This window comes from Populus alba, chromosome 14, assembly GCF_005239225.2.
Source record: "Populus alba chromosome 14, ASM523922v2, whole genome shotgun sequence".
NCBI classification, from domain to species: Eukaryota; Viridiplantae; Streptophyta; class Magnoliopsida; order Malpighiales; family Salicaceae; genus Populus; species Populus alba.
Window position 1 is genome coordinate 3288513 of NC_133297.1, and position 19804 is coordinate 3308316.

Sequence of the window (19804 nt, forward strand, 5' to 3'; positions counted from 1 at the left end):
TAAATCAGTGTGAATTAGTTTTATTTCAGTTTTGATTTTAAATTAAAAAATAAAAATTTAGTTATTTTTTTAAAATAAAAATTAAATCAAACCGAAAATACTTATCCCTGCTGTGCATGCTATATATATATATATATATATATATAATGCTAAAGAACAAGTAATATTTGATCACATAATGTTGTTGATTTAAGACGGCACTCGAAGCAAGCATGCCCATCGATCACAGGCTACCTAATTACAAAAACACCCCTAACCTAGCTACATCGTTGCCCAATTTGTTAGGGTTCTAACCTTCACCTTGAAAATAAATATTTTAATGTAGTATAGAGAAAGCCATGGCTAACAGGAATCTTCGTCATTAAAATCAACAGTGGCTGGGTTAGATCTTGAAGAGGAGCGGGCTTGTTTTGCAATAGAGGCTAGCTGGAGCAAATTTTCCATTATATTTATTTTCCAAAATCACGGTCCTGGCACCTCTACCCCCTTCCCCATCTGTCAATATATAATATAAAATCATTACTGTAATCTCATCTAATAATTTGAGGGGTTTTTTTTGTTGAAATTATTTTTGAACATGATATTGAAAAAAATGATTTTTATGAAAAGTTGTTTGATATTTGATAATATCAAGAGAAAATAAGTTAAAAAATAATTTTTATTATTTGGCTATGTCATACAAATAAAAAATAAACTAGAAAATAATTTTTTGATTTTTTAATTTTTTAAAAATTTTATTAAAAGAATGAGAATCAAATCTTATAAATAAAAAAGTTGAAGGGGATGAAATTAAAAAAAAAATCTAATTTTATATTTTATTTCAAATAAAATAAATAGTACTTAAAATAATAAATATCAAATTTGACAAATAAAAATGTTGAAAGATGGTGAAACTTAAAAAAATATAAATTTATAAATTGTCTCAAATAAAATAAATAGCAATCAAAAGAATAAGATCAAATCTAATAAATAAAAAATTTCAATTAAAAAAATAATAAAAGAAAAAAACTAAGGACAAAAAATGATATAAAAATCAAATTCTAATGAACAAAATTAAAATAAATAAAAATATATCAATAAAAAGATTAAGGATTAATTTTAATATAATAAATAAATAAAAAGATATTTATGAATTTTTTTTAATTTTTAAAAAGTGAAAAAATATTTTCCGTTTAAAATAAAAAAAAAATAAAAAAAATAAAGTTAAATTTTTATTAACCGAAAAATATTATTTTGTGAATAACATTTTTAATATTTAAACAAACACCAAAAAAAATTAAAAATAGTTTTTAGTAAATTACTTTTGATGGAACAACGATAACATTCAAAAATAAGATCGTAACATCAAACTGAAAAGATGTAATTAAGACGTGGAAGATGATGATCGAGGAGAGACAAGATCCGATGCTTTTGCTTTCTTTCTTTTGAATGTGCTTCCTCTTTAACAAAGCTGCAAGCGCATTATCCAGCTGAAAGTACTAGATTTTCCTGCCTGTAAAATTCTTGCGAGAAATGAGAATGGTCAAGTCTGTACTTCTAAAATGTAATTTTACAATGAGTTAAAGTTTTAATTTATTCCTATATCTTTAATTAGATTCCATTGAGTTTCCAATCTATATTCAAAAACAAATATTGAAATCTTATATATCCAACCCTTTTAAGTAAAAAAGATAATTTGAGCTTATAATTTATAAAATATCAAAAATAAAATTGAATATAATTATTATCACAAAATCAACTTTACTATATCCATACATGAATATTCAATCGACCAGATAGAAAACTGACACCAATAAATACCATTTCAATTATGGATTATTTTTTAAATTCAATGAATCTGTAGGGGCAAAATTCAGTTAGGGCTGCTCCCAAAAACAGTAAGAATCTTCGATGGGCACAAAGGCAATGGCCCTTGAGACATGACAAGTGTAACAGTACAGCAGCCACGTCCTTGGATTGAGGAGTGGTCATTTCTCTGTCTCTTTCATTGAAGCAGCCCCATCAGCTTACTGCTTACATCTGCACATTACTAGTTTGAGGACCATGTAACAGACCACTGCTCCTCTACCACGTGTCCGAGGCAACAAGAGATTTGATAGCATAATGATGATTTAAATCACTATTTATTTTGTCAGTGCTCGAAACGGATCTAACAGCCCGTGTTCATCGTCAAGAAGAGTGCTGGAAAGGAGCTAATAGTAAGCATGTTGAGATGAGAAATTAAATAGAAGGTTTTCTTCGTCAATGATTGTATTGCATATATTTACATGATCAATGGGTGGATGCCAACCACGTCTCTCCATTGATATAATTAAAATTAGTCACGTGCACTGCACGTATGAGTCTTGAATGTCATGCATGATCCTTGTAATATTTATGTGCACGTCTTCGGAGGAGGTCGTGAACAGGGTTCGTGGAACAAGATCATCGATCGAGGAATCGGTCGATCGGTAGGTGAGTTTCACTTTGCGATACTCCATAATTCTTGGATTTTATTTCTATCTCATCCAAATCTTCAACCTGTATTGCAGCTGGGCTAGAATACTTCGTGGTTGTGTTGCTATTTTTGCCATTTTTCTTTTGACAAGGGAGGGGGGGTTTCAAGTTTCAACAATAGGTTGGCCCAATCTCAACCCCTAAATGGCTAGAACCCAGTTTTAGGAGCTTTATTAAGGAAATGTTAAAAATATTTTTTTTAAAAAAAAAATGAAAAAATATATATTATTTTGATGTATTTTTAAGTAAGAAAAAAACATTATCTCTAAATGTTCTTGTAAGATAGGCCATTTATGCTTCCATGATCTTATCAATCCCCTTTTTAAATAATTTTTCTTAGTCTTACGAGAGCTATTAGTTATTATTTTAATTTATTTACGAGTAAAAATATTTTAAAAAGTAGTTACTATGCTTCCAAATATCTTCTAAAGTATTCTTGTCAAAAAGGCCATTTGTCCTTCCATATTCTTTATCAATCCTTTTTTTAATCAATTTTTTTTATTCTCGTATAGGAGCTATTAATTATCATATGCAAAAAAAGAAGAAGAAATTTGCATTTTACCTTTTCAAAAATTAAAAAGCTGTAGTAGATAACCTTTTTTTTTTCATCTAGAAGAAGGATGGAATGATGTAATGATATGGTAGATGGAATGATGTAATGATTTGGTAAGTGATAATCAATCACAAATAGAACATGATCAAGACAACCACTTTTAGAAAAGATAAACATGATATGTTCGGAATCTTTGTGTTTCTTAACATGAAGATTATAATCAAAGACTTTGTCGTGGGAATGAGGTTCGTATAGAGTGGGACCACAACTATATATTCCACACCAAAAACAGAAGCATCCAATTCCATGTAGATTTTTGATATTGGGATGAGGCCCAAAGGGAGATACTGTCACTGTATAAGCTCTAAGCTCATCTCAGTATTTATTAGCAGTCAACCAAGGGAAAACAACAAAGCCCATTCACGTGACATGGAAGGAATATAAAAAACAAGCCCAATCCAATTAAAAATTTCCTGTCCATTTTAAGCATAATTATCAGACGGTTTCGAGCAATTAACTAGAAAAAAAAAAAAAAAAAACTTTAGTTGTTGGATTAATAGGTTAATTTTTGAATTATTAGATTAAATATTTTTATTCAAGTAATTTTGTTTTATTTTATTTTATATTTTTTTGTAATTGATTCAACTAATTTTGAATCGGATTTGATTAGGTCATGTATCAATTTATGCCTTGTTTGTTTGAAAAAAAAATGGTTTTTTTTTTAAAAGTGGTTTTCTTGGAAAGTAAATTTTGAGAAAATAAATTATTTTTTTATGTTTAGTAGTGTTATGAAAAGTAAGTTAGAAAACATTTTCTAGTGTTTGGTTATGTTATAAAAAATAAGCTGGAAAATATCTTATTAATATATTTTTTTCAATAATAAGGAATAAATCTAAAAAATTAAAAGGTTGAATGAGAATGAAATTGAAAAAAATATAATTCATAAATTATCTCAAATAAAATAAATAATAATCAAAATAATAAAGATCAAATCTAACAAATAAAAAAATTAAAAAATGATGAAATTAAAATAATAATTATTATAATTTCATAAATTATTTTAAATAAAATAAGTAACAATCAAAAGAATGGGGACCAAATTTGATAAATAAAAAATTTCAAATTAAAAAATAATAAGATAAAATGTAAATAACAATCATAAAAATAAGGATTAAAGTTAATATAAAAATCAAATTTTAAGGGATGAATTTGAAAAGAAAAAAAAATTCAAACAAAATAAATAGCAATTAGAAATTTAAGGATCAAATTTAACATAATTAACAAATAATATTATATTTTTAATTTTTTTTACAATTTCTAGAAAGTGTTTTCTATCTAAAATAAAAAAAAAATACTTTCCTGAAAATCAAATTAAATTTTTCTTTATCAAGAAAGTATTTTTCGTTGATCAAAAAATATTTTTTTATTAATTAACTTTTTTAATTACAAATAAATATAAAAAAAATATATAGTTTTAGAGAAATAAACGCGTCCTGGACTAAGAGTATTATTCTATTGACAGAGATTGGGTCGAGCAAGAGTCTCTTCTATAAATAGACCGCACCAAATGGTCTACCACTCTGTCACACACTTCCATCTTTCTAAGATTCTTTCCAGAATTCTACCGGCAAACAGTGTTTTCTTTCTTTTTTGTTATTTTGCTATACCAAGTAGTAATGTCTTCTTTGGCGTCTAAAACCCAATCTACGCTCTCAAAATCTGAAAAAATCACAAGCAACGCCAGCACGGCCACTAAAGATCAAGAAGACCCAGAAATCTTCAACTCCGTGACTAGCTTTGTCTATATAAAACCAGTACACTCCACCAAAACACGAGACAAGGACGAGATTTTGCAGAGGATACGACAACGCAAGCGCGCGAACAAGGTACGAGGTAGTCTGCAAGGTTTTCTTGGATGGTTGTTTTCGTCGAAAAGTGAGAATAAGGTCTCTGCCAAGTGGGTGGATGATGCTTTTGCTGCTCCATGATTCCTGCTATCAAAATAAATAGTAGCTATTTCAGGTTTTACAGTAGAGGAATTGATGTTCTTTGTGGATAGAATCGCGAGGGACCAGTGGTGTTTTTGCGAATTGATAGGCAGAGTTGTTAGGCAAATCAAAGAACATGTCGCTTAATTTGTACAGGAATCCAATTCCTCTGTCTTCTCTTAATTTTAATACGGGTTTTTTTTTTTTTTTTGAAGTTTATATTATTCTTTTACTATTCTATAGCATAAGGTTAGCTTTGGGCTGGCAGTCAACAAATACTTCCTTGATTCAAAGCTTCGAGACGCTGACATATATAACGTTGATTATTACAAGTTAAAAATTTTAAGAATTAAAAACACAGTAATTATGAGAAAATTCTTAGAATGCTTAAAATTTTTTTTTATTGTAGTTTCACTTCTCAAAAATTATTACAATCTAGAAAAATTTATTAATACTAAAATAGAAAAATAGAAAATAGAAAAACTTTCTTAAAGATGAAGGATGTTGTGACTTTAAGAAAAACCAAGACTAAAATTAAAATCTTGGGCTAATACTTGTGGGAATCCCTTTAAATTAAAGTTATAACCAAACATACAAAGTAAAGTTGCTTCTTTTTTTCTTTTTTTAAGATGTTCTCTCTTTTTCATGGGACAAATCTACTTTTAATGAAGCATTAGATTTAATCATATATACTTTTCTATCAGATCATTTTCAATATTGATAGATAATTGCTAAAGGATGTCTCTCTACTTACTATTAAATACTAATTGTTTTGGGGGTTAATGGGAGTTATACAACTTTGTTTATGTGTTCTTTACCTTTGTAAGAAGTTGAGACGGGGTCTATAATTCTAATTTTGTTGTTTTGAAACCTAAAAATGAGTTGAATTACAGAGTCCAAATCAAACTTGAAATCCCTGCAAGCTAGATATTATATCAAGTTTTTAGTTATATCTCGAGTTTTGAATGTTTAAAAATTACAATATTGGTTTTGTTGGGAAAAAAATTTGATTTTCTATAATTGTTCCAGAAATAGAAAAAGTGTCAATTTACATTTTTTTTATTTTAAAATTAGCCCGTAATATCAAGAAAAAAAATAAAGTTAGAATCATGAGTGGCAAAGTAGGAAAGTAATTTCCTTTCCTTTCCTTTAAAGGATAAAGCCAAACTATAAAAATCTCTTTAGAAAGCAGCCAATGGATTTTTTTTATATACCCCAAACATACTACAAAAAAGAAGAGGTATTTTGTCACGACCCGAATCCCGGATCAAAATTGAACAAGACAAGGCAAGGTTCCATACCTATGCGAACCCAAACTTTACAAACTTATCCTTCACTCAATCAGAGTTGTTCAGTACTAACTTTATAACATAATTCGATTGTCTTAATACAAGATTTCATATATATTCATAGTTTTTAACTTGACATAAAAGAAAGGTACAAATTTTTTTTTATTTAGCTATAAGCCTGAAAAGGATAAATAATGAGAGGGTGAGTTTCAGTGAGTAGATAACATTCAATATACACCACGAGGTAATACACAATGAGAATATATATATACAATTATGCTCTAGGTTCTTATTGGAAGGTTTCTCAAATAGGCCATAACAAAAAGATTATATGGTAAAGCTCGTCAGAAAATCAAAATGCAATGAGCATGAGGCTCCGTACTGTGGATGATCAGTTCACACAGGTTGGTGACTTCCCCGACCAACTAGGGTTCAGATGAGATTGCACAAAGACTAACACTACCCTGTTTAGCATTATTCTTAAACATACCATAGGAATCATAATCTAACAAACATATTCATACCTCAAAGAATTGATATCAATCAAATAAGGAGCTATCAATTCAGAAGTTAATTCAAAATATATGTTGTTCATATCAAGAATTTTCAGATTCAATAATTGATCATGCTTTTTAGGATAATAATCAAAAATATATCAAGAAGCAGTTTGATTCACTTGTATTAACAAATAATACGTTGATATTAGTTTATGCATATGGAAAATTATCCACTCACCTGACTCAAAAGCAAACATACTCACAATGAAACGAAGGAAATCCACTGATGGTAGAATATCAGGATTAGAATACAAATGAGACATATTAAAGCGAAGTCAAAAAATCCATTTAGGATCTATTTAATACACTTAACTAAGATATATCATAACTATATGTTTACTTGAACTAAATAGTTTTTTTTAATCTTTTTCCGAAATCTAATCCAAAAACTAATAAAATTTAATAATCACCCTCAATTATTTAAACTAATTTTCAAAAGCTTTTAGGGGTTAACGGGATTTTTTCCATATTTTTTAGAGCCAAATTGTAATTTTCATCTAAGTTGGAGGACCAAACGGAAATTTGCCTACTAATTCTGACCTAATTTTCATTTGCTTTTGAAACCAAATGAGTTGAATTACATTGAGTCTAAATCAAACTTGAAATAGATATTACATATCAATTTTTTAGTTTTATATCTCAAGTTTTGAATGTTTAAAAATTACTAAATAATTTTCGTTGGGAAAAAAAATTTGATTTTCTATAATTGTTCTAGAAATAAAAAAAGTGTCAATTTACATGTTTTTTCTTTTAAAAATTAGCCCGCAATATCAGAAAAGAAAATAAAGTTAGAATCCATGAGTGGTAAAGTAGGAAAGTAATTTCCTTTCCTTTCCTTTAAAGGATAAAGCCAAACTATAAAAATCTCTTTAGAAAGCAGCCATTGGATTTATTTTATATATCCCAAACATACTAAAAAAAGAAGAGGTAGCATTTTGAAGCAAAAGCAATCAAAATTGAAAAGAAAGAGACCAAGGACTATAGCCTCTTCAAGATGTTCAGCTCTTTGGTCTTTCAATACTCTTAAGTGATGTCCATTATATCAAGTTTTTTATATATTTTTTTTTATTTAGCTATGGAATAGTTATTTATTTTAGGATTTTTATGTAGTATAACTATAACTATGTGAATACTTCTTTGATTGAATTAATTCGGTATTTGTTGAGTATCTCATTCAAAACTTAATGCTTGAGTGCACTTGATCATAGTTTGCATGATTTGGGATTCAGTTTGAGATTAAAAAGTGATAATTGTTTCAGTTATTATTTGAAATACCATAAAAGAATCTATAGGATAGAGATATTTGTAGAACTTGTATAATTCTTAAGGATTTTATCGTTCCTAATAAATTTTGACTAGTTTAGAATTTTCACAAAAATATAGGAAGTTTGCTTGTTAAAATAATACGTTGATCATCACGAGAGTTTAGTGATTAAATTAGTAAAAACTTGATCATCAACAATAATAAAGAAATCTCAATAGGAGAAATTCAATGGAGAAATTAGCATAGAATTAGTTAAAGCAAAGTAAAAAATCCTAGGATCTATTAAACTTGATTTCAACATCATTTAATTATTTGCTTGTTTGTTTTAATCCTTTTAGTTCCAAACTTTTATAATCAAATCATTAAATAGATAGGGATTTAATAATTTTGATATTTATTGGTAATTTCTGCAAATCCTCACGAACAATACTTTATCCATCCACTTTATTACTTGTTACGGTTAGTGCGATTTTGACCACCAAAAACACTATTAAAAATAATTATTAATGTTGTTCAAGGGATTAATTAATTAATTTTTTAAACCAAAAGAATTATTCAATTTATATTAAAAAAGTAGAATGATTAATTTATGATTTACTCAACTTTTGATGCAAAATGATTGGGCTAGTTTTCTGCATAAAATCACTAACATGGGTCGGGTCCAATGTTATCCCACAAACCTTGCTTTATAGCCCAATACTAATCCATACCAATGTAATACATGCGACCTTCAATTTCAATACTCATGAGGATTCTTCTCTCATAAACAAAACAAAACAAACAAAATAAATGAATGAATGAATATAAAATTCCCGTTTCATTCTGTATAGATATAAAGTCTATTATTTTTAATTGAATTAAATTTTTATCTTTACACAAAAGAAAAAATCAAGTTATACACACCAAAAAAAGCACAATAATCAGTCCAAGCAGTCTTATCCTACTTGGATAACTACTATTCTTTGCCTTCTCATGTAGTGTAACGTAAAAGGTAGAAGCAAATTAATCATCTACGAGATGAACTAAAACTTAAAACTTAAAATCATTTAGTAGGTGGTTTATTAATAAAAATTAGGATTAAAAAATTTTTTTTTCTTTATGATTTCAAGTTTGAGCCATATAGTTATAACTATGATGGTTACTGAAGATTTACATGGTTGTTAATTTCATAACCCATAAGATTAGTTGAGATGTACGTAAGCTAACTCAGATATCCATGTTAACAAAAAAAAAAATAAACGTTAGATCAATTTGGCATATTAAAAATTATGCTAAACAATAGGGAAAAAAATTAAGATGAAAAATATTTTTAAAATATAAGTTTTTTAATTATAATTCTAAAATGAGATCCCATTAATTTAATAATCATTTTTATATTTTAATTTTTTTTCTTTTTTTTTCCTTACCATTTAGCATTGTGCATGCATTATCATTTTCTACTAAAAAAATTGGTTTGCGTTTTGGAGTTTCACTATTCATGTTAACAATAGAACTCTTTTTTTTTTCCCTCACTCTTGCACCATTTTTTTTTATTTTCCGATTTTTTCTCTTTTATTCTCATTATTTTTTTCTCAATTTTATACTTGGATTTTTTTTAACAGTTATCCAAATTACATCTACACCAGTCAAGTCAATTGTATTATTTAAAGCAACTCCTACATGGTTTTAATTTTAAACCTAAGCCAGGTAAAGAGTCAAATCAAGAGTATTTTTTTTATTATTATTATAAATTTCATCCTTAGATTTTGGTTTTTACTAGTCATTAAGATTGCCTTTTAACCGGCCAAGTTAACTAGATCATGGTAGGACAACTTTCATAAGATTTAATTTAAATTTTGGTTAGGTAAGGAATTAGATCAAGAATTGTTTTCCATCAATTATATTATTTTTTTTTAATTTCATTATTATATTTTTTTAACTAGTCGACTGGTTGTCTTTGAATTGACAAATTGATTAAGTTATATTAAAGTAATTTTTATATAGTTTAATTTTAAACTGGATTGAAAGATTTTTTCTTTTATTTCATCTCTTTTTCTCGCATATCGTTATAGAGCATCCAACACAGCTCCGTGTAGTGTAAGAAATCCACGTCCCTAATCAATGTTTTCTCTTTGGTCAAATGGTTTTATCCATTAATTAATTAATACTATTGCTCGTGACAAATAACTGCCACCTCCACTGGTTAATATTATTTAAGTTAAATCACGTTTAAAAAACTACTAAGTCATGGTTCTAACATAATTTACATCCCTAATTTCAGGCTTTGGCCACATACATAGTAATGACTTCTGATGCGGTTTTGTTGAATAAGGTTCAAGAAACAAAGCAACGATCCGACAGCGACAAATGAGAGAATTCGCGTTTTGCCAGGAAATTGAAAGTGACAAATTCTTATTCAACAACAATAATTTCATTGAAAACAAGGCTGATTCACAACAAATTTGTCCCTTTATAGTATGTTCTTCTCTTGTGGAATTTTATACCTGCCAGCAATTGATCCTCGTGATAATGTCGTGGTAGAGGAAAAGATGAATTATTCTTCAATCCCTTGGTTTTCAATGGAGTTCTACCCTAGCCCTTAATGTCTAAGGATCCATGGAGTTTATAGTATTTAGCTACTGTTTTAAGATAGAAGAGACGTCTTTTATATATATATATATATATATTGTTTTATCTACTCCTTCAACTAAACATGTATATGTTTTTTTATGTTTGTTTTTTTTTTTAAGACAATAATAAATCGCGACTTTAACCTAAGTGACTAAGTTATAGGTTTTTAAACTTGCAAGACTATGCTGTAACTTCAATCAAAACCTAAGTGACTAAAGAATAACTTACTCTGGAAAAAACGATATTATATAAAAAGATGACACAACTGTGGAGAAAAAAGATGTCGGATTAGGTTGTGTGTTGAACTTTCAAGACCAAGCGAAGGAATAATTTTGATTTTGGAAGCAATCGTGTGTTTCTAGTCAAGATAATCAATAATATGACGTTATGAATCAATGGTGGGGTGTGAAAATTGTCTAATTACAACGATATTTTCAAAAAATGGATGATCAATGTGCTTGCATGTGCTCTGCTTAGATGATGTAGTGCCGTGTATGGCAGGAGTGCATGGTATTTAATTATATTTATAGCTTACTTTTTACCCATATTATTTATCATGTGGAACCCAAGGGCTCATGGTCACGGGAAATTTGTTATATTGTTCAAGGCATGCTCAGTTTGGGATTTGACTCAGAAAAACGTTTCGCTAGAGGTTAATTTATGAGATCATCGTATCAATTCGGATATATAAACGCCACATTGTTTTATTTGTTTTATTTTTTAGTTATTAAATCATTAAGTTTGACTATAAATTAAATCACAAATTAATTTGATAATTACTTGATTTTAATCCAATTAATATCAAAATCAAATCAAACTTCAAGTTATGTATTTACAGATTAATTCATCAACCCCCATAGTCCTTTTACCGGGAATCAAGTTTAATAATTATATTTCGAGTAAATTTAGACCACCCTCAGTAACTAGCCTTCATGGCTGATGAAGCAATAATTAAGAATCACTGTACTCTATTGAGTATATGAGTACTAATTATGTTTAAGATGTGAAATTCATTTATTTATTTATTTTTATTAACATTAATATTTGAGTAAGTTTGTACCTAACTTAATTAATTTTATAGATTCTAAAATTAATGATTATGCAAGTTTCTAATAAAACTAAAATTTATAAAATTTAAATTGATAATTTTTTAAAAAAAATTTAAAATATAACTAATTAAATTATATCTTTTAAAATTAATTAATTTATTAATAGGCCCATGGTAGCGTTCCATTCAAGATACACGTTTGAAGTAGGTATAGTCGTACAGATATTGATTTCTATCTTACTAATATAAAGTAGTTTTTTATTCCCCCCAGTTGCCTTTGGTTAAACGACAAGTGATCTTTAATTCTTCTTTGAGTCATCATGTTCCATTGACTCTTAATTACAATTTGGTTAAAGTAGAAATTTTACTATGCTCAAGCCTTGGCTGCTGGGATTTTATAATTTATAGTTTGATTTTATTAACTAATATGCTACATCATCGTCTAGTTTTTTTACTAGTATGATACAAAAAGAAATCTTGATATGGATAGTCAATTCTTATTCTAGTTATGATGTGTAAGATAAAAAAAATAATATGAGGATCTAAATAATCAAATGAGAATAAGATTTAAGAAAATCATGGAATAAAAATTTATTATGATTGTCAAAGAATGTAATTATGACTAGTAAAAAATCAGAATCACCCATTTAAGAGAATCCAAATATAAATTTGTTTCTTGCTTTGGAAACTTTTTTCTTTGAAAAATTGAGATTTTTTTATGAGGGTGATCTTGATTTCTTAGTAGTCATAATTACATTCTTTAAAAAGTATATTACATAATTTTCTCAACTCTTTTTTATTCTTTAATTATTTGGATTCTCTTTCTAAAATAAGATTTGACTGTTCAAGCTTTCCTTTTATGTTCATCAACTTCAAAAACTAAAATATAACATAACATAGTAGTTAATGGGAGCTCCATGAAATTTCTTAAAAATTTAACAAAACAGCAGTCGATACGAAGATGAAGAATATACATATTGTTTATATACACACAAGAGAAAAGGACAAATAGAGGTGTGAAAAGAAGAAACTCTCTCTCTCTCTCTCTCTCATTGCATCTCTTCTTGTATAGATTCCACAGTTTCATCCATCTCTAAATTAAGTTCATGGCAGTCAATATCAAACCTTAGTTCTATTGTCAAGGAGGAATCACTAACTCAACCTTCCTCAAGATCTTTACCTCTAAAAGTCTCCCCCAAAATCTCAATCTTTCAAGAATTTCCATTTTCTTATCCATTATGAGCACGGAGTCGTTGCTTATGTCTTTCATCTTTAAACACCTCTCCTTTTTTTTCCTGTATCAGTTTCAGCTGGTTAGTTTCTTTTGAGGCCTGCACAATAGAAATATGATCCTACAACAACATACTATCCTCTTCTTAGCAATCTTTGTTGTTTCATTAATCGGAGGCCATGCATCCATCAAGTTCAGCTGCAATAGAACATGTGGCACCAGCCATCTTCCATACCCTTTTGGATTCTCTGCCAATTGTGACATCCATTTAAACTGTAGCCCAAATGGTGAAATGCTTATCAATGAGTTCCCGGTCCAGATTGTAGGCCAAGATACAATAAAGATCAATCTTGAACCCAGATGTGACCGTCCGGTCGAAGCCCTTTACAGTCTTTCTACCAAAAACTATGCTCCAAAATCAGCAAACGCAATTCTTCTAAACAACTGTACCTCTGGATTTTCACCATGCAGTATACCTTCCATAAGCGTGCGGACTCATTTCGAGTCACTTAATTGTTCAAATAACAGCAGCGTAAGTTGTTTTTCTAAGGCGGATACAGCAAATGGTTTCTTTGATTATAACATGGCCAATATTAGCCAGTGCAAGTATCTTTTGTCATCGATTTCAGCGGAGTCTTTCACTGGTTCTGGTGTTTCCTTAGAGACTCAGATGATGGAGCTATGGTGGTGGCTTCAAGGGGACTGCCGGTGCTCTAAGGATGCCAATTGTACTAAAGTTGAATCACCTGCAGGGTCAGGATTTCGGTGCCAGTGCAGAGATGGACTAATTGGTGATGGATATCTTGCCGGGGTCGGCTGCCGGAAAGGTCGGTCAGTTTTTGTTGCCAGAAGTTACTAGTTACCAAATTAAAAGTTAAAATATACTTTATGTATTTACTTTTGTCCATAGCTGCCTAGGGTCAAAGATTAGTTCGCTAGTCACATCATATGGTTAAGTATTATAGTTAAAATAATTGTGATTATAACTAAATAATTTCAACATTTTTGTCTTCATTGACCGCTTAGAGAATCATAAAATAAAATGATTTTTAATTATATGATGAAATTCTCAAGAATTATTATTAAAAGAGGTTCTAATAATAGTTTTATAAACCTGCACTATGTATTTAATTTTTATTGATTAGAATAAAGGTATTAAAATTTGAATTTATAACTATTTAGTTAATAAGATTCTGGTATTATATTAAAAATCTATTTTAATTTAAAAACTTAAATGTCAAAAAATAGTTTTATATTATTTTCTAAAGATTCTTAATAAGCATTCCCAAAAACAAGTAGTTTCATCCGATACATCTCAGGGCCCTTTAGGAACTCTAAAACATGCCCACTTTTGGAGGAATGTAATTGTCCTAATGTGTTTTGAACCATAGAAAATTTCCAATTTAAACACAGAGAAGGAAATGATGGCTTGAATCTCATATCTTGTGTCATGAATCAAGGTTCTGTTCAAACATGAAATAGCTAACTGTTGATGGACTAGTGTTGATTAAGTACAGACCAGAGATCTAATGCCTAGAGGTTTGGTTTGCCAAAACCTAGAGCAAAATGTCAATGACAAAAACCTTAATGCATCAAATAGATATTGCTTCTAGAAATTCTTTTAGTTTCACAGTGATACTGTGTGTGGGATATGTTCGAATACCGGGAAACCTCCATGTCACGGTTTTAGTAATGTGGTTTTTGTGATGCTGAAGCTGCAGGTTGCAATCCTGCAAAGTACTTGTCTGGTCAATGTGGAGCAGGGGCTAGACCAGCTGTTTTACTTGGAGGTAATCATTTCTTTCTATCACCTGTAACTTTCCTGGAGTATTCAGAAAGAATAACTCACCACTGATCACCAACGTGATGAGAAGAATGCAAATGATCTTCGGCAGGGAGAATTTTTCTTAATTTTGAAATTCTTTTGCAGGCATTGTAGCTGCAGTAGGGGTCGGTCTGGGTCTATTTTGCTGTCTCACGAGGAGGAATTCCATTTCAAAAGCCAAAAGCTTCAGAAAACTCCACCGCGCTGAAGCTGCAGATATCAGCATTCCCATCTATCCTTATAAAGAAATAGAGAAGGCCACAAATGGTTTCTCTGAGAAACAAAGAATTGGGACGGGCGCTTATGGAACTGTTTATGCTGGAAAACTTAGCGGTGATTCATGGGTTGCCATTAAGAGGATCAAACATAGAGACGTGGACAGCATCGAGCAGGTCATTAATGAAATCAAGCTCATTTCTTCTGTGAGTCACCCGAATTTAGTCCGCCTCTTAGGTTGCTCCATAGAAAACGATGAGCAAATTCTTGTCTACGAATTCATGCCTAATGGTACATTGTGCCAGCATTTACAAAGAGTGAGAGGTGATGGACTTGACTGGCCTGTTCGCCTCGCCATTGCTACCGAAACTGCTAAAGCAATAGCCCATCTACACTCTGCTATTGATCCCCCGATATACCATAGAGATATCAAGTCGAGCAACATACTCTTAGACTTCGAATTCAAGTCCAAAGTTGCAGATTTTGGTCTTTCTAGACATGGCATGACTGACATATCGCACATCTCTACGGTCCCACAAGGAACTCCAGGGTACCTTGATCCTCAGTACCATCAAAACTTCCATCTTTCGGACAAAACCGACGTTTATAGCTTTGGTGTAGTTCTCATTGAGATCATAACAGCAAAGAAGGTGCTGGACTTCTCGAGGCCTCAAGATGAAGTGAATTTGGCTTCTCTCGCTATTGACAAGATTGGCAGGGGGCTATTGGATGAGATCATAGATCCATTCCTTGATTTACATAGTGATGCTTGGACCTTTTCTTCAGTGCATAGAGTGGCAGAACTGGCATTTAGATGCCTCGCTTTTCATAAAGACACCAGACCTTCAATGATGGAAGTTGCAGCAGAATTAGAGCAGATAACGCTTACCAGATGGCCACCTTCAGAGGAAATAAACTGCACAACTTCATTAGATTTTTCCCAGTGCTCTTCTTCATCCAGTGTCAGCGAGAAGCCTCTAAACTTAACGGTTAAAAAAACAGAAATAGAGAGAAGAGGTTTGTTGGTTTTGCAGACACAGGCCAGTAGAAAGTCAACGGAAAGGACCGATCGTAATTCACCCATGTCTGTTCAAGATCCATGGTTAAGTGAACAAAGCTCTCCTTCATCGAGCAGTTTGCTAAATAACGTTATAGTTGAGTGATTTGAGATCATTTCTTCCTATGCTACCATCAATGTATATTAGTTTTTTTGTTCAACAGTTTAGTTTTGCCCCGGTTCCTTAAAATCCTCCTCGTTTAAGCTGCCACTGCTTATCATCCTGTTTCTTTCCAAATCTGCAAGATTGTGCTGGTAATTGTTTCTTTGGATAAACCAACAGCACACATCCATATGACAATGGTGGCAACTGGAAATTTTGTGGCATCTTTTAATGTTGCCCTCCTACAATGCCTGGAAGACAACATTCTTGATAGTTTAACTCCGCTTCTCCAAGTCCGAGCTTGGTTCTCTGTTGTTCAGTGTTAAATCACAAGAGATAATCTAAACTTGGTGCTTACCGGCACTCAGGGTGGTCTCTTTACTCGTTGTTCAACATACAATCAACTTCATTTAAATTTAATCGAGTCACCCGAGATAATCTCCAAATTAATTCAAAATAAAATAGATTTTAATTCGGTAAGTTATCAAGTTAGTTCGACCCAGTTTGGCAAGTATGGCAAACAGCAGTACTATCCTCAAGGTTATTTAAAAAAAATAAAAGAATTTGGGTTACAAGACACAGGACATTTAGTACAAACCTACATGATTTAGACTTCACGGGCTTTGTAGGCCCATAAATAAAATTCGGAGCATGGAGACATGATTTAGGGAGATGGGCTTGGCATGACTGGTCCATAAAACTGCCAATCAGATCATAGTTTTCCTGTGATCTAAACTTTTGTGGTGGATTGCATCACCAAACAATCAGCCCACCCGGATCCTTTCCACAGGATGCATGATGCAGCCTCTGCAAAAAGAAAGCTCTTTTTTTTTAAGGAAATTCATGATATTTTTTTCCACTTTGCTTAGCGGCTTGACACCCATCCATAGAGACCTAATTTATGGACTAATTAGGGAAAAACAAAAACATGGTTTTTTTATTACTAGAGTAATTCACGGGAACGCGGTTTATTTTATTTTTATTAAAATAGGAGCCTTTCCATTTTTTTTTATCTTGTTATTGAGAGGCTAGGTTCAGAATAAAGTTCATAAAGTTTATGGAATATTATTGGATTAATGTTTTATTTGATTCAATAAAAATTTTAACTTGAATTAGACTCGAGATTAATTTATCAAACCAAGTTAGTTTGAGTGATTATAACCTAAACAAATCCCCACCTGATCCAAGATATTCTTTGCATGAATATAATTATGATTTAAAATATATTTTTTATTAATTTATTAAAAATATTAAAAAAATAATTAATTTAATATATTTTTAAAAAAATATATTAAAAAACAATAACCATACCCAAAAAAAAATAACACATAAGCCACCACACTCACAATCATTTGCGAATGCAGGTTCTAAGGAAATTCAAGAAGGTGGGACTTCCATTAGAGTCCTCCACCAAAATGAAAAGCACGTTAAAAATGGGGTGCAATAAAATAAGATTCTGCACATGCTTCAGACCCATCATTGCAAACAAGATAATGTTGTTTTTTTCACAGGCCAGTTTCGAGGACATTGGACCATCCAGGATCCGATAAAAAGTTCGATTTCAAGAATCTTTTGCGTGCTTAAACATGATTCTTTCTTAATCCTTCAGCTTGTCCTTTGAAAATTATTTTCCAGCCTGGCAAGTATTTGCCAGAGGTGGAGAACGTTGTGATCATGGTTATTATAAAATTCAACACTGCCGTAACTGTCGTCGGCTAGTCAGAACATCCACCCTGCTGCCGCAGCATCCAGCCCGCCGCTGGCCAGTGATCTTTCGTTGACCCTTTTTTAATCCATTTTCCCCAACAGGGAAACATTTTATAGAGGAGAATCAGCCTTTGACAAAAAGAAAAATGTTCCACTGAATCACTGTTAAGATATTTTATTTACTCGCCATCGGTAGCACTGTCCCACCCACAATCTCCCGAGCCATAATACTATAATAGTATCTGCAGCGTAATTACTTCCCTGAATCTCCCCGGGACAGCTCGACGGCTACGAATGGAGCAGATGCATAAAAATTACATACATTTAACACACACACAAAAAACTCTAGAATAAAAATTATTCAAAACTTTACTTGTCAAATATATATATATATATATATAATATTTTTTAATATTTTAAAATACCTTGTTTATAAATTTGTCCAAAGCTTTTATTATAAACAAATAGCATAGTTACATGAAGAGTCAATTTAATTCACGAGTCAGGTCATAAATCATGTAAGTTGATTCACAGGTTAACGTGTAAACTTAAACTTTTGTATTTTTGATAAATAGATTAGCTCATGGAGTTTATAGCCAGGCAAAATAATAAGTTTTTTTATGAATAAAATGTGTGGTTCAAGAAAGATCGAAACCAAAAAAAACCCATGCTCTAGTTGGTGTTCTCCGATTTGTTGGAAAATCTTTTGTGTGTTTTCACTTCATTTTCCAAGTTCCAACTTCCAACAAACCCTAAAATTCTAAATGTTTTCACATCTCTGACATTTTCCTCAACACCGCGTGTCGCTGAGCTTCAATCTACTCGGTTTCGAGGCTTTTAGAGGTCGCATTGAACTTTAAAAACTGACCTGTGGATGGAAGGTCAATTCAGGACATCGAAAGAAGTGGAAAACAATAAGGAAGGGGGGCTTGAATTTCAAACGAATCCTCTCGAGATCAAATTGGTCTTTGATTTGACTTTTTGGGCAAATTAAAACATGTCTCCCGACTATATAGATAGTCTCAGTTTAATCCTTTTATATCGATTTTACTTTCAATATTTATAAATTCTTAATCAATGACTTCCGTCCATTTTTTAAGGCTTCCCATCCCTGTTATCTTTTTCTTTTTTTTAAGAAATACATTATTATATAGGGAATCTGACATTTTTGTTAAGTAATTTTAACATAAATCTACAATATAAAAATCAAAATAATTCAAAGACTAAATTGATACAACAATAGTTTCGGGTGAAATTAACACTGTCGTTTCGTTGTGCGCCTTTTTTTCTTTTTTCTCTTTTTTTATTTTTTATATATTCTACTTTTCTTTTCTTTTTTACTTGTTTTTTTTTATATAAACCAAAATCACAATGAACTTCAAATAAATTTGATTCACGAATTGTGGGTTTTTTTTTTTTTTTTGGGATTCTGTGTATGAGAGGGAGGGAGGTGAAATTTTTATCTCTCTCGCTCTCTTGCTTTTGTTTTCCAAGTTTTATACTTCTACTAATGAATGGTAAAGTAATGTGTAGTTCCTGTAGTCTCAGAATGTTTCAATTCAGTACTCATAAGTTACCTTTTCAATGTCAACTCCATGGTTTTTGGAGAGATTATTGTTTTGATGTTACTTTTTTTTTTTTTGTCTTATTTTTATATTTTATATTTTCTTTTTATTTCTTGAAAATGGTAAGTACTTATTTTAATAGATTTTTAAAATGATGAAATATCTAAATTTATCAATTTTTTTAGTTCTTGGATCACTTAATTTCATCTAATTCTAGGACATTCATTTCACTTTAGATCACCTTTCTATCTAACTTCTAATCGCACCTTAAATTCATTCTTGCTCTCAAGATAGT

General features: G+C 30.5%; 1 protein-coding gene across 2 annotated transcripts; it reads left to right on the plus strand.

Annotated features, from left to right (window-relative positions):
* Positions 1 to 12823: 12823 nt before the first annotated feature.
* LOC118034158 (wall-associated receptor kinase-like 14) lies at positions 12824 to 16343 on the plus strand. Of its 2 annotated transcripts, none has more exons than XM_035039373.2 (3): positions 12824 to 13863; positions 14752 to 14826; positions 14967 to 16343. In XM_035039373.2, exons 1-3 carry the CDS (start codon positions 13152 to 13154, stop codon positions 16238 to 16240), a joined length of 2061 nt encoding a protein of 686 aa, XP_034895264.1. In that variant the 5' UTR covers positions 12824 to 13151; the 3' UTR covers positions 16241 to 16343. The 2 variants fall into 2 exon arrangements, with proteins under 2 accessions (XP_034895264.1, XP_034895265.1); XM_035039374.2 differs by having other exon boundaries at positions 14758 to 14826.
* The last annotated feature ends 3461 nt before the right edge of the window (positions 16344 to 19804 follow it).

Coding starts and splice junctions, on each gene's coding strand:
- LOC118034158 (XM_035039373.2), top strand. CDS start 13,152: ATGATCCTACAACAACATACTATCCTCTTCTTAGCAATCTTTGTTGTT. Junction 13,864..14,751: donor CGGGGTCGGCTGCCGGAAAG/GTCGGTCAGTTT, acceptor GTGATGCTGAAG/CTGCAGGTTGCAATCCTGCA. Junction 14,827..14,966: donor ACCAGCTGTTTTACTTGGAG/GTAATCATTTCT, acceptor ATTCTTTTGCAG/GCATTGTAGCTGCAGTAGGG.